The sequence below is a fragment of the Monopterus albus genome, unplaced genomic scaffold (genome assembly GCF_001952655.1).
Source record: "Monopterus albus unplaced genomic scaffold, M_albus_1.0 scaffold373.1, whole genome shotgun sequence".
In the NCBI taxonomy this organism is placed as follows: domain Eukaryota; kingdom Metazoa; phylum Chordata; class Actinopteri; order Synbranchiformes; family Synbranchidae; genus Monopterus; species Monopterus albus.
In genome coordinates, this window is record NW_018128253.1 from 479324 (window position 1) to 493822 (window position 14499).

The 14499-nt window shown below is 42.8% G+C and overlaps 2 protein-coding genes across 3 annotated transcripts in view; one reads left to right on the top strand and one right to left on the bottom strand.

Annotated features, from left to right (window-relative positions):
- The window catches only part of LOC109951268 (synaptic vesicle glycoprotein 2B-like), a 48671-nt gene that overhangs the window by 24312 nt on the left and 9860 nt on the right, over positions 1-14499 (bottom strand). Inside the window, exons 2-7 of one of the 2 annotated variants that reach the window (XM_020585681.1) lie at positions 9055-9705; positions 7541-7767; positions 5226-5406; positions 1755-1906; positions 902-1035; positions 434-523 (exon numbers count right to left, since the gene is read on the bottom strand). In XM_020585681.1, the coding sequence (XP_020441337.1) occupies positions 434-523; positions 902-1035; positions 1755-1906; positions 5226-5406; positions 7541-7767; positions 9055-9263 (993 nt within the window). In that variant the 5' untranslated portion in view covers positions 9264-9705. Of the gene's footprint in view, positions 1-433; positions 527-901; positions 1036-1754; positions 1907-5225; positions 5407-7540; positions 7768-9054; positions 9706-14499 lie in introns of both variants that reach the window. The other variant, XM_020585680.1, reaches the window with a different exon arrangement.
- LOC109951285 (signaling mucin HKR1-like) overlaps positions 14051-14499 on the top strand; it is a 1323-nt gene continuing 874 nt past the window's right edge. The window contains exon 1 of the mRNA XM_020585710.1: positions 14051-14345. Coding sequence (XP_020441366.1) covers positions 14051-14345 — 295 coding nt within the window. The remainder of the gene's footprint in view (positions 14346-14499) is intronic.

Below are 14499 nucleotides of genomic sequence, written 5' to 3' on the forward strand. Positions count from 1 at the left end.
GTGTCTGGAGAGAGGGAGGTCTGGGCATCTTTGCTTAGACTGCTGCCCCCGCGACCCGGCCCCGGATAAGCGGAAGAAAATGGATGGATGGACTTACAAATGCACAGCCATTCTCCTTAGTTAACATCTGATGATGCTGTTGATCATGTACATTTTGGCAAAAATAATTCAATCACCGGTTTTAAGGGGAAATGCAGTGTGTGAGATCATCCACAGCATTGAGGTCTCATTAGGATCCGGATTCTTCTTATTAGCACTAGAGTGAGTTCAACCGATGTGGCAAGCTGTGTCAGTTAGGTGAGGGATCACAGTGTAGAGGGTAGGGGAGGGGGAATATTACTGCAATGATTTGGATGCTGCTTGTATCTCTTCATATCTGAATAATATATGTTGTATTCTGTTTAATTCATACTGGATAATTACATGTACTCACAGTAAAAACTTTCTCTGGCTGCCCTTTGGCCCTCCAGTTGGTGTCATGAACCTGCTTCAGGATCATCCACGCTTCATCATGCTTGGCATTCTGCTTAAGACACACATGAATGCAGATATGCATACAAGCATGCACACAACAATGCAGAAAGAAGACACAAGAAAGACTAAGCATCTAATGTGCAAGTTCATCAACATAAACACACAGACGTTTGCACATAATGCATGTTTACAATATTTAACTTCCAACAAAGTCCACTGCTTAACCATCATCAGAAGCAGTGAGCACTGAACTAGGTGTTCATGCATCTGCAGCAGTCTGCATGATGAAGTGTACATTATCTGGTAGGATGGTTCAGATTTAAAGAAGACCACTGACTCATTTATACTGTGAGCAGTGTGCTAGCTTTTCAAGGCGTTCAGAAAGTGGCTAAGCAGAAGCCCACTGTAAACAAGTCCACAGTGTCACCTCCAGGAGGAAGCGGGGGCTCTCAGGCATGAAGGTCAGTCCAACCAGGGAGGCGATAGCAGGACAAGCTGCAGCCAGGACGAATACCCTCCAGCTGTGGAACTGGAACTCTGTGCCCATAGTGAAGCCCCAGCCTGAAAATGTATGTCCACACACAGAAACATATGAGTATTCTTTTGACACCATCAAACCCCTTGATAATTCACAGTGTTCACAACTGTAAAGATTTAAAAAGAATACAATAAAGCAAAACACTTGGATGCAAATCATTGTATCCTGAAGTAGCAGCAGCAGTGGACGCAGAAGTAAACTTCCTCTGGACTGAAGCTCAATGGATCTGCCCATCTAAGGCCAGGTGGGGTCGGGGGTCTGTGGTACTTACTGAAGGTTTCACCATCCTACACCTATGTCCTAAACCCATGTTACACACCAGTTCTACATATTATACTATGGAGTACATACGAACCATTATATTGTTTTAGGAGGTAGGCTACTATATGAAAAGCAGTGCACCTAACCAAACCAAATGAACCAAAAATTATGAAATACCTAGGAAATATAGAATCATTCCTACATAATCCACATCCTGCTTGCTTTTAAAAAATAAAATAAGTCCAGCTTTATGTAGGAATGATTCTATATTTCATAATTTTGGTTCATTTAACTTCTTCCAAATGTTATAGCAAATGTAAGTGTGTCACCTATAGAATTCTCCGTCACCCCATCTGTATGTAAGGTGGAGTCCAGGGCTGAGAAAACTCTGTATTAGAGGTCGCCATGTCCCAGTTTCCTCACTAGCAGTGTTAAAGCAATGATGTACAGTATTGTGTCTTAATGCTCTTTTAGCTCTTACCATATCTTGGTATGATGCACCAGGCAGTGAACGAAGCGTAGATTGCACCAATCATCCAAAACATACACAACCAGGACAGATGCTCACCTCTCTTGTCCATCTGAAGAAACTCAGAGAAGTACGAGTACACAATCGGCACTGTACCCCCAATGCTGACAGCAGTGACAGATAATGAGAAAGTAATGAGAGAGAGAGGGATAATTACAACTAATGATTTAAAAATACAACCACAACATCAATGTAAACCAACTTTTTGTAATGGAGGAATATGTACACCTCTAGATTTTTGATGGATTGAAGCTATTCCTACTGAGATGAACTTAATTCACTAGAAGATGCCCTTCATGAGGATGTTTGCCATGACAGGAGGACTATTCCAGTGTATATCAAAGAGTACAAGAGGAGCCACAAAGTCAGGATGTAGCAAACTTGAACAGACAATGAGGAGTGTGAACAATGGCCTTGCTTCTCTTGGAGACACCAAAGGATTTGTTGTGTGAACTTTCCCATGGCAAAAAGACCAAAAAGTCTTATAGATGTTGGTACAGAGGTATTACATGCAGCACAGAGGCCAAGCATGACAAAGTATCTCTGCTTCTAAGGTGAGCGCCACTCTGGTACACGCTGTTAGTGGCTGCGTGTCTCTTTTACTCTGGGACCTTTGTGTTAGTGTGGCTCCCTGAAGAGCACAGTTATTCTGAGCTGGAACACCTGCTGTGTCACTGCCATAGAACACGAACCAAGCTCTGCATTAACTGTGTGGAGCATGGTTTACTGTATGATCGCTATGTTAAACATCTGCAACTACAGCTGAGATACTTGTTACACTTTAGAAAGACCAGCTGAATAAAAGCGATACTGCAGAAGGAAATGTTACACATCGTTTGACAGCGAAGGGGCCTCCAGTGTGCACAAATCCTTTTGGGTCAGAGTATACTGCACACAACACCATTACGCAAGTTTATACCTAACAGAGATAAAAAGGAAAAAATGATCTGCACTCAGGGCACATAGGCCATGTCTTCCAGGAGTGTACATACTCCAGTTGGAAACAAATTAAACTCTCTGAGTTCTGTTTTCCTTTGCTATGCAGTGTTCCTCTGGCATATGTCTGCTTTTTGTGCACATTGGTGTGTTTGGTATTTTTCTGTCATGAATGAAAGCACTTGTGCTGAAGTGTGAGGACATCACAGCTGAGGCTGTGTGTTTGCTGATTGGCAGCAGAGAGTGACAAGGCCTGCTCACGTCAATTCCTATTTTAGTCACAGGTGCATTTGCAATTTTCCTGACACATGCATGGGCTGGGAAGCACAAGATCAGGTGGGTTTTAATGGCCGTGCCAACTTAAAATTAACCCTTAAATCCACAACTGATCTGCTGGAATTCAGCCAAGATAAATAACAAACACCCTGCAGACGCCTCCAATAATGCTGTTACGCAACAGGTAAATAAGTTCGACCTCACTGTAGCTGTTGAGCTACAGTTTCTCCAAATGAACAGGTTTCACACAGACATACTGTCGTTACTACAGTGGGGATACATGTTATGTCAGTTTGTGCATTTCTTGCTGGTTTGATCAGCTTTAAAAGCAGTTGTGATGGACCACAGTGAGTGATTACAATATGATTTTACTGTATTATTTTAAAACAGGCTACATGTGGATTTCACACACTTGGATGCAGCTGTGAGCCAACTACACTCTAAACTGCTGCTGGTTCCAGGACCAGAGACTTTCTATCTTCTATGCACAAAAACTGCTCAGTGATATCAGCAGACTACGTCAATATATTATTTTTATACTGCTGCATTTGCTGCACAAGTGCCTTAGATTTTGTGTTACTTATTTATCTACTTTATATTTCATTTGTATTTTGTGGCATTCATGTGAACAGCAAAGTAAGAATTTCATTGTACAGGGAGACATGTTTCCTAACTGTGCATATGACAAATAAACACTCTGACTTGACTTGACTTGAATAGGTTTATCACTGTCAGTTTAGGAACGGGGGACATAACTATCAAGAGAAGAAGTGTCATGTTCAGCATGACTTCCTGGTTCCAGGGCAGACTGCTCTCTCACCCTGGTTTCATCTCTGGTTGATTCCACTCTGCATCCAGGTAATTGGCCACATCTGTTGCTTTTTCACTCCACACTATTTAATCCGCTCTGCTTCAGCTTCAGTCCCAGACAGTCTGTCACTGTCTATATGCTGTCCCACTGTTCCAAAGACAAGCAGCTTAGGTTGACTGGTGACTCTAAACTGCCTAAACTGCCCGTAGGAGTGAGTGTGTGTGGTTTGTCTACATGTCAGCCCTGGCGACCTGTCCAGGGTAGACCCTGCCTCCTGCCCTATGTCATCTGGGATTGGCTCCAGCCCCCCACAGCCCTGTTCAGGATTAAACAGTTTGGATAATGGATGGATAGATTAATCCAAAATATAATCTAGTAAAGTTACCAGAGAGCTGAGAGCTTATCTTGTTGTATTAGCATCAGCCAAACATAACTGTTACCATTACATTCCAACAACAGAAAATGTCTCTCCATATCTGATCTGTAGCAGAATGAGCAGTGAGGCAGACAGCGTGGTAACAAAGGGGCCCACCTGCCGGCCCAGTCTGCTTGACTGAACTTGCATTTTTGTTGTTTAGTTGAATATTTTGAATAAAGTCTGTTTATACAGGCCACGCCTGTCTTCTGCAGAGCAGAGACAAGTCCTGGACCGTCGCCAGGGACCTCTCAACTTGTGCAGCAAACAGCACCAACTGTTTCACACCCTTATACCTTAAGTATACCAGTGGCATATAAAGTGTGGTAAATGTCTGACTGAATATGTGAGTATGCTGTACCTGCAGCTCCTTAATACTGATGTAAACCTACGCAAGTTAAAGCTGAGTTTTAATGTGCTGAAGCACAAAGCCTGAAAATATGCAATTGTCCTAATAATTATGAAATAATGTTAAAATGTATTAACATAACAGTACAACTCAAGTTGCTCATTAATTTACTAATTAAAAATTCAGCTGATAATTGTTTAGTATTTTCCACAAGTGCAAAAATACTTATACTGAGGAAAAGTTCCAGCAAGTAATTTCTCATAAGCACTTTACTTATAAGCTATAGTTTCATCTCAACATGTGACGGTGTAAAGTAATGATGATAATGAACCATTAGAAAATGTAAATCACCGACTATGCGTAAGTCATTCATGTTATGGCATATCCATAAGTGCTAGAGGACACTTGCTTGAGGTTCTTGAAAGTGTTTTTTATCTGGTTATTTGTTTAAATATACCTCATATATGACATATATTACCGGTGCAATAAATACATTTACAGAAATGTCTTGTGCTGTTTTCTGGATAGACTTTATGCATCTTATGATACACACAATTTGTGATCATGTACGTGATACAAACTCTAGGTGGAAACTACAGATTAATGAAAAGAAGCGTGTGCAGTCATGAGTATTACCCAATGCCAGACAGCAGTCTGAAGAAGAGGAAGAAGCCATAGCCCTGAGCGAACGAGGACAGGAAGCCAAAAACACAGTTAATAGCTAATGCCTCGATCAGACAACGCCGACGGCCGACTTTATCTGCTAGGCCGCCCCACACAAACGCTCCCACCATCATGCTCAGGAAGACAATTAGACCTGGACAAAGGAAAAGAAACAGACAAAGGAGATGATAGTGGACATGAGGAAGGAGAGGAGATCTCATTGGCCACTGTTCATTTAGGTCCTTGAAGTGGAGAGGGTGAGCAGCTTCAAATATCTGGACGTCCACAACAGTGAGGACCTCACTTGGACACTTAACACCACACAGCTGGTCAAGAAGGCCCAATGGCGGCTGTACTTCCTGAGGGGGCTGAGGAGGTTTGGCATGTTGCCTAGGATCCTTTGCAACTTCTACAGCTCCATCATTGAGAGCATCTTGACCAGCTGCATCACTGTCTGGTATGGCAGCACTACTGCTATAGATCGCAAGCGCCTGCAGAGAGTGGTAAGGACTGTGGAGAAGATCACCAGGACTCCACTGCCCTCTCTGCAGAGCATTTACCACTGCAGAGTGTGTAAAAAAGCTGCCGCTATCCGCAAAGATCCCATCCACCCCCAGCACGGACTGTTTGCGTCTCTACTCTCTGGCCAGAGGTTCAGAAGTGTGAAATGTAGGACCACTAGACTGAAAAACTCTTTCTTTCTGACTGCCATCAGACTCCTAAACAGCTGAGGAGTTTATTACCAGGAAATACGTGATGTACTGTTTACATTCTCAGTTTGCACATGCATTACTGCACATTGACTGTTGACTGCTGCATATGCTGCTCCAATGCAGCATACATTCTCTTATTATATTCTTATATATTTTTATCATATTGCTGCATTTGCTGCTTAAAGTGCCTTAGATTTACAGTACACTCACCTGATTTGATTTGTGGCATATCAGACTCATACTTTGTTGTCCAATATGAATGTCTGGGCAATATTTACAGTGACTGGGGTGAAAATGTTCAAATCTATCACTGCTTCTACAAGAGATCAACAAGGGAACTGAAAAGAGTATGACCTGTTTGGTTGTTATCAATATTTTGTAACAAAGAAAATACAGCTAAAGTGATGCAGTTACTACCAGGATCATCATAAGAATGTGAACCTGTTGCCATGACAGGGGCACGCCAAACCATTAAATGTTCCCACGTGGAGAATACCTCTACTGTCAATAAAATCAATGATGATGCAGGTTTGAAAAAATGCAGACAAAGGGTCTTGCCAGAAAACGTCTTTATGAAACAACAAATAGACAGAATAGCAACAAAATCAGAGAAGGATACCACAAGGACAATGTGAAGTGCAGAGCGGCACTATCAGCTACTTAGATTGTTTAAAGCACAGTGATCTACTGCTACTGCTAGCCCTGTAGCTAAATTTGTACTGTTTTGTACAGCGCACACCAGGAGTTTCTACTTGAGTTTCCAGTTTTCCCACCTGGTGTCTGAATGTTGGTTTACTTTTGGGAAACAGTGACCACCTACTGAAATCATCCAAGGTTATTTTGTTTGTTTATAGAAGTTGGTGAGGTCCACACAGTTGTTTCTTAGCCCCTGATGATGGGGTGTGCTGTCTTTTTACCAAGACTGTATGTTGATTTATTCTGTCTGTTCTATTGCATGTCTGTTTGTCCTGGAAAAGGGATCCCAGCTTTGCTGCTCTCCTGAGGTTTCATCCATAGTTTTTCCTTGTTAAAGGGTTTCAGAGGGTCTTAGGACAGGTGTCCTTGTATGCCATAGAGATTTTAAAGCCCCTTGAGGCAGAATGGTGATTCTTGTTGTTGGCTTTCCGCTGTGGATCAATTACATTGTGTTTAAAGTGCTTTAGAAATAAAACTGGATAGATAGATACTTGGGTTTTATTGAGAAAACAGGCAAACAGAGGAAGTGTTGAGTTTGCATGAAAAGCAAATTAAAACAGGCGCAGAGGTGAACATTCATAAGAATGTATTGTTATTGTTATTGTCCTTTGTAGTGAGAAATGTTCAGATTTTATTGACATCGATCCAGATGCTGCTTTGGGTTTGAGTGTTCAATCACTGGCTGTGATGTGCTAAATGTCAACCACAGAAACATTCAAGTGATCATGCTGCCTCTACAGTACCTGGCTGACTGAACTGAATGATCACTCAGCTGATTAAAACATATACAGGGCCTAGAACCAATGGGAATAACCAGAGGGAACTGATGTGTCACTACATAACTAATACTCCCAGAGAAACCACGCTGTAAGCTCTTACCTAGCATCCCTTTCTCTGCATTGGACAGACACAGATCCTTTTCTGCAGATGGCAGAACAAATGCGACCACAAAACATTCAACTCCGTCAGCCATGAGAGCCAAGCCCAGCACCACAAAAAGGGTCCACTGGAACTTCCCGTGGCCACAGTCCTCCATGATGTCTTCATATTGTTGAGATAATTCTTCTAGTTCAGAAACTGCATTTCCAGCAGCTCGAGCTTTAGCTCTGAGACACAGAAAGAGAAGCAAATTTAGAAGTCGTAAAGATGGCATGGAAATATAGTAGTACATTTATACCAAAGTTTGATTCATCTTATGCTGTCCTGAATATCTTTAATTGAAAGAGATCTGCTTCTGGTTTTGTCAAGGGAACTCAAGCCCTTAAATAATGAGGTATTTTGATTGTATTTCATTAAAATAATTAGTCAGAATTAGGGGACTGATAGTGCTGAATGTCTGACCACATAGCCACTGTTCAAAATCCTGGTGCTGTGTCATGGTTAAAAACGACAGAAACAGGAGAGGCTGTATTTAGAGACTTTACACTGCTGTCAACCTAGCAGGTTTATGAACCAAGCGGTACACAGGTTTAACTGTGGGCAAACTCAATCTACAAACCACAACTACTTCCATTCATGTAATAATCAGGGACAGACTGTAAAGTTAATCCTTTCTAAGACAGTGAAATTATTCCATTAATGCCAATTATGCCAATGTCTATTTAGTGTTCTGCAGTTCTTGTCAGTCACCTGTCCCCATACTCTGTCTTTGAACCATCCACTGATGGAAGTGTCAGCTAAAACAATTTGTCATTAAAAGCAAATTTAAAGACCCTGAAAACCACAGAAGAATAATCTGATAAGTGTCATAAATACCAGGCTTCTGAGCCGACCCGATGGTTGGTGCTTGTATAGGCTAGTTCATCTAGTTTTGTATTGTACTGAAAGTGACAGCTTGGACTAACCACAAACAGATTTGAAAACTGAAGTCTGGAGTGTATTGAGTGTGGGCATTCACTTGCTGTTGCACATACTGAAGTTCTTTTGAATCATTTCAAATATGAAAATAAATTTAACAAGCTTTTATCAGAGTTATGTTATCAGTGTCACGCTAGACTAGGACCCAAGATGAGGTTCTACAGGAATGCTCACCCATTCTTTAGCACATTTAATTGTGTATTATCAAGACTGATTGTTGTTGTGTCTTGTTGCTTTTCTTCTTCTCTCTCTTCTCTATCCACTCACCCAAACCGGTAGAGGCAGAAGGCCGCCCACCAAGAGCCGGGGTCTGTCAGAGGTTTCTTCCTCCCCACTGTCGCCAAGTGCTGCTCAGGGGGATTTGTTCGGTTTTCCTCTATAATAATAGTGAGGTCTGACTTTGTAAAGTGTCCTGAGACGACTTTTGTTGTGATTTGGTGCTATACACTAAAATTGAATGCAGTGGCCATCTGCACATTTCTCTGTGGGTTCTGTTACATTTTCATTGGAAAAAGACCAAATATACTGTGCCTCACCGTGCAGCTCTATGTGCAGCCTTCACCTCATCAGGATGTGGTATCCCTTGATATTCTCCTTCATACATCTGATCCTCTTCATCATGTCCTTCAGTCACATCACTGGCTGCGTCCTCTTCCTGGGGAGGGTAATCTGCTTGGTAGCCACATCCATTATAGCCACCACCCTCTCCATAGGTCCCATAGCTGTCAACCCCCTGATCAGCCATTTTGGCTTACTAAGCCTGCTAGGCTGATTGCTAATTTTAGTAGAAGGCTGTTGTCTGGCTTGTCAGTCTTGTGTTAAATTTTAGAAGCAAGTGATTGAGACAAAATGACACTTAGATCTTTTACACAAGAATAAGTTGGCTAAAAATGCCAGTGATGCTAGTCTCATAGCTTTTGGTTCCAATGACTGTGTTCCTCTGACTGGATTTTAGTTAGTGAACAATGGTGTGTGGTGATAATGATGAGGTGCAAATTCAAATACTTTGCTGTGCAGTGCAGCTTATTCAGTTGTGATTTCCAAGAAAAGATCAGATATTCTGATTAGAAATTATTTCTAGGTGGAAATTCTTCATGTAGTAAAATGTATGTGTCAGTTTCTGGTTTTCATTGTTGTGGTGGCCCTGGTAGTGACTTTAGAGTCTGGTCAGATCTCATCTTTCAGTCCTGAAAACAGAAAAATTCCAGTTAGTTTATTTGAGAGAGAGACCAGACGGGACAGTACCTGTGATAAGTGATGCCAGAAAGAGTGCTACCATCATGGAACACCATAGTGGCTTTTCCATTATAGGAACCTACTGACACTTGTCGAGCCGAGTAACACTCATCTGCTCGTTTCCACTGCCCACCGCCCACTTTGTAGGTGCATTCTGGGAGGTACATTTCAGCACTTCTCATGAGGTAGTACTAAAATCAGGTTCCAGGAACACAAGGGGGGAGGGGGTGCGTGCATGCAGAGCAGTCACCTGTGATTGGATAAATGTCTGCTCTTCATACCTCAGGCATTAGCATTACAAGCACAGTGTGTAAGGTAGGTAGGTAGGTAGGTAGGTAGGACTTTATTGATCCCACAATGGGGAAATTCCTGTGTCCCAGCAGCAATAGAGAGCAGCAACAAAACACCATAAGAACTAACATGTTAGAAATTAATAAATTAGTCAGATTATTAGACTTTAATGTGTGTTAGTAATGCACTAACCTCACTAATCTTACCAGAAATGTAGTTGTCAGGTTTCAGGAGCAACTGGCAGCCACTTCTCTTATGTTGTATCAGAACAGATTGGCATTAAACTTCATTCTGATTGAAAAAGGGGGTGTTTGTACTATGTGTAGCAAATCCCCATTATTGTTATTTGGTTTATTATACGTAGGCACCGTCGTCTTATGCATTTATGTCAGGCATCCATACAGTCCAGCATCATCAATAGTTAGCACTATGATTGGGCAACAGTGTTGTACTTACATCTTAAATAATACTGCTCCTGATGGCTCTATTGCTAAGGTTGAAATTTATCAGAGGAGATGGCTGACCATTCGGAAATTAAAAATTGCATTTATGATTGGTTTGTTAAAATTTTTGGCAAGTGGAAAAATTTAGTGATTTTTTTGCTTACATCTTTTGTGGCAGCAGTTACTTTGCAGTCCTTGTGTGGATGTGCTGCACCCTCTGCATTAGGCATCTTTGTCTAAAGTGTATCACCACTGCCACTGATAATAGATATCCCAATATCCATGGGAAACCATGCCCAATGATCTCACTCACTGAGCCCGGTAAGTTTGAGGTTGAAGAGGACCCCTAGACGGGGAAGAAGACCGTGACCTCTCTACATACTATTGCTAAGGGTTAACACATACCCACATATATTCTTGTATGTATTAGGCTCTGTGTTTCCGGGGTCTCTCTTCTCCAGCAGCTTGTGTGAGGGAGGGAGCCACCCGGGTTTGTGCTTCTGTAACTTTTATTTGTGGTCTTTTTTAAATAAACCAGCACTAAAATGAAGCAAGTTGGACTCCGTCTTCATTCAGATCTGTTCAATTAAAGAACTGGTGTATAACAAACACCACACACATATCTTAAGAAACAAATTCCAAAGTGCCTAAAACCAAACGGAATATAGTATTTGAGAGACAATCAGGAACAAGAATGATCCTCCCACAATTAATCCCTGAGAACAAATCAAAATACCTAAGAACAAGACAAAATATAGTATTCAAGAGATCAAGAAATCAAGGACAAGAATATCACTCCCATAATTAATCCCACAATGGAGGAAATACCTGTATTTCAGCCATGAGGATCTCTGAAAAACTACTCAAAAATACCTAAAACAAGACAAAAAAAAAGTATTCAGGAAAAATAAAGTACAAGATTTTACACATGCGCATATTTACAATGCATTTTACCCCCAGGATTTGAGTATTGCACCTCAGTCGACTATTGCATAATCCCTCATAATTTCACCTAGCTTATCCCTGCAGTGATGTGTTGTACAGTCTGATTACTGTGGGGAGGAATGACCTGCGGTAATGCGCCTTCTTACACTGGGGATGTAGCAGTCTTGTGCTGAAAGAACTGTTCAGAGCCTCCACTGTGTGGTGCAGGGGATGGGAGGGGTTATGCATTATGGATGTTAGTTTTGCCAGAATCCTTCTGTCCACCACCTCCTCGATGGAATCCAGGGGGTAGCCCAGGACAGACCCAGCTCTCTTGACCTCCTGCCCAACCCACAACAGCGCAAAAAACTGTGTAAAGAGACACTTACAGTCGTTTAGAGGCAAAACGAGCTTCAGTAAGTGGACTGTGGGCAAAGAGATGCAGATGTCACATTTCTGTAAGTCTGTTTTACTTGTTCAACAGCTCTTAGGTTCCATTAGTGGAAAGATAAATTGGAATTTAAAGGAGAGGAGAGGAAAGGAGAAGTGAGGGGAGATGAGAGGAGAGGGCAGGAGAGGGGAGAAGAGGGGGGAGAGGAGAGGAGAGGAAAGGAGGAGAGAGGGGGAGAGGAGAAGAGAGGAGGAACTCAGAGCATCATTACCCCCCCAGCAGTCTAGGCCTCCAGCAGTCTAACTAAGGGAGACTGTTCCACAGTGGAGAGCGGCTCAGCTGCTGTAGTTTGCTGCCTGCATCCCGGCATCTCCTCCTGGACACAGAATGTGGCTCAGGAACAGGCAGAGACTTGGGTTGCAGTGGCTGGACTAGAGAGGAGCTGTTCACACTGGACTGGAGCTGTGTTTTGATGGTTGACCAGTCCAACTGCTCTCTCTAATAATTGACAGTGCTCGCATGTGGCCTGTATAGTGGCCATCAACTGCGTTTCAGGTCTCGCCATTAACCAAAGGCTAGCACGACGAAGTTCCTCAAGCCTGGTGCATTTCTTTACCTACTGCCAAGCATCTAAAGTGGTGACAAGTTGTGTGCACAGAGCTTGAAACACTGGGCCAACAAAGATGGCACATTTACAGTCATGGGATGCTCTCTGATTTGGGGCTTCTTGAGTTCAATCGTAAATTCACTAAATGGGAAAGTTTTTTTACTGAAGAAATATCCCCCATTAAAACTGTCCATGGCGAGATGCGTTAAAATGTCCACATCAATAAACGTTAATCAAATAAATAAAAGTACAAATAAAGGTACTGTGATACACTATTGTTGTTTCATACCAGCCATAGTTGCACAACCATAATGTTGTATCTCGAGTTACTTAATTCAGTCATGTACCAGTTTTCAGTCATATACTGTGCTGAAGGATTTTCCACTTTGTTTCATCGCCCCTAAAGCAGATTATTGTGATAAAGAAAAGCCCTGGCCGTGTGGCTTCTTCTACTTATGAGGCCCTTGATGAAGACAGACCATTACTCCGATTATGTAATACATAATATCTTTTGACACAGCTTGACATATTTTTTCTCACTCAACCTGACTTTTTTCACCTTCTTAAACATCGTAGGCAACATAAATTAAGTTTGGTCGAAAACAGCTCTTATATATTATTTTGGTAGAGGTAAAAAAGAATCTTTCCATATTTGATTTAGATGCAACCTCCCCATCCTGTTACATTTGTTAGGCCTCACAGTGCTCACATGCAAATTCTACTCAGCTGGGCAATATACATATGTCCAGTCCGCTCGGCGCAACCTGCCTCTCTTCTGCTTTTCTCTTACCTGCTCGCTCTTTTTGCGGGATCCGCGCCCCAGCTGTCGCTTTCTGTAATTAGTGACTTGTGGGTTGTCGTGTACAGCTGGGGCGCATTACTGTAATACCTTCCTCTTTATTTAAACCTCTGGCAGATGCTCCCTTGTAGCCGGAGCATTACACTATGTGAGACATGGACAGGTTGAGTGAACACAGAGGTTTTTGTTTTTTCTTGTTTTTGTGTAATATAGGGCCACACATTGTTGGAATACTTTCCTAGCCATGTGTATCTGATGGCGATGCCGTGATTACCTCTGGTGAACTTTCCTATCCATGTGTATCTGACAGCGATGCCGTGATTACCTCTAGAGGAACTTTCCTAGCCATGTGTATCTGACGGCGATGCCATGATTACCTCTGGTGAACTTTCCTAGCCATGTGTATCTGACGGCGATGCCATGATTACCTCTGGCGTACTTTCCTAGCCATATGTATCTGACGGTGATTTTCCCAGCCGTGGGTACTGGATGGCTAGTGCTTCAGTGAGCGCTACACTAGCCCTGTCTTTTCATTCCTGTGTCCCTCCTGTCATCTCACCCATCGCCGTTCTCCTGTCTACTCGCCTGCCTTGTCCTGGTCCTCTACTCTCCTGTTTCCTGCAATCCTCCTACTCATCTGCTCATCCTAGACTCCTCAGCCATCCCTGTCCTACCCCGGTTATTATACTATACGTTGACACTTTTACCTTGTTTGTGTTTTTTTCCCATTAAATCACCTTTTCTTACTAGCACCTGGGTCTGCATTCTTGAGTCCTACATCAGTTCTCCCTCACCCTCCTGGTGATGGGGACTAAATCATAACAGAATGCTCCGGCCCACAATGGACTCAGCCAGCCCAGGTGCTAGCTTTCTCTCATCTCCATTCGCCAGCCATGGACTGAATCAGCCCCGGTCTCTGATCGCAGAGATCTACCTTAGCCCAGCAGATGCTCAGGACATATACAAGCAACTAAAAGCACAAATGTATTCCCCCTTTTCTTTTCTGTCTGAGGTAGCTCCCAAGCCCTCACCACCTCAAACGGTTTTACCCTCCATGTGGCTGGGTGCCTTTTCTCTGTCTCCAGTTCCCAAGCCTGCTCCAGTTTCCACTAGTTTTGCCTCATCACCCTTTGCTGGTACGCAGTTGGCCCTTTGTCCAGGTGGTCCTGGAGGGAGATGGAGCAGGGGAAAGGGTCGACACCAGCCAGCTTCCCAGCAGTCCAAGCCATCGCTGCAGCTCCAACCCCAGCTGTCTAAGCCATTGCTGCAGCTCCAGCCCCAGCTGTCTCA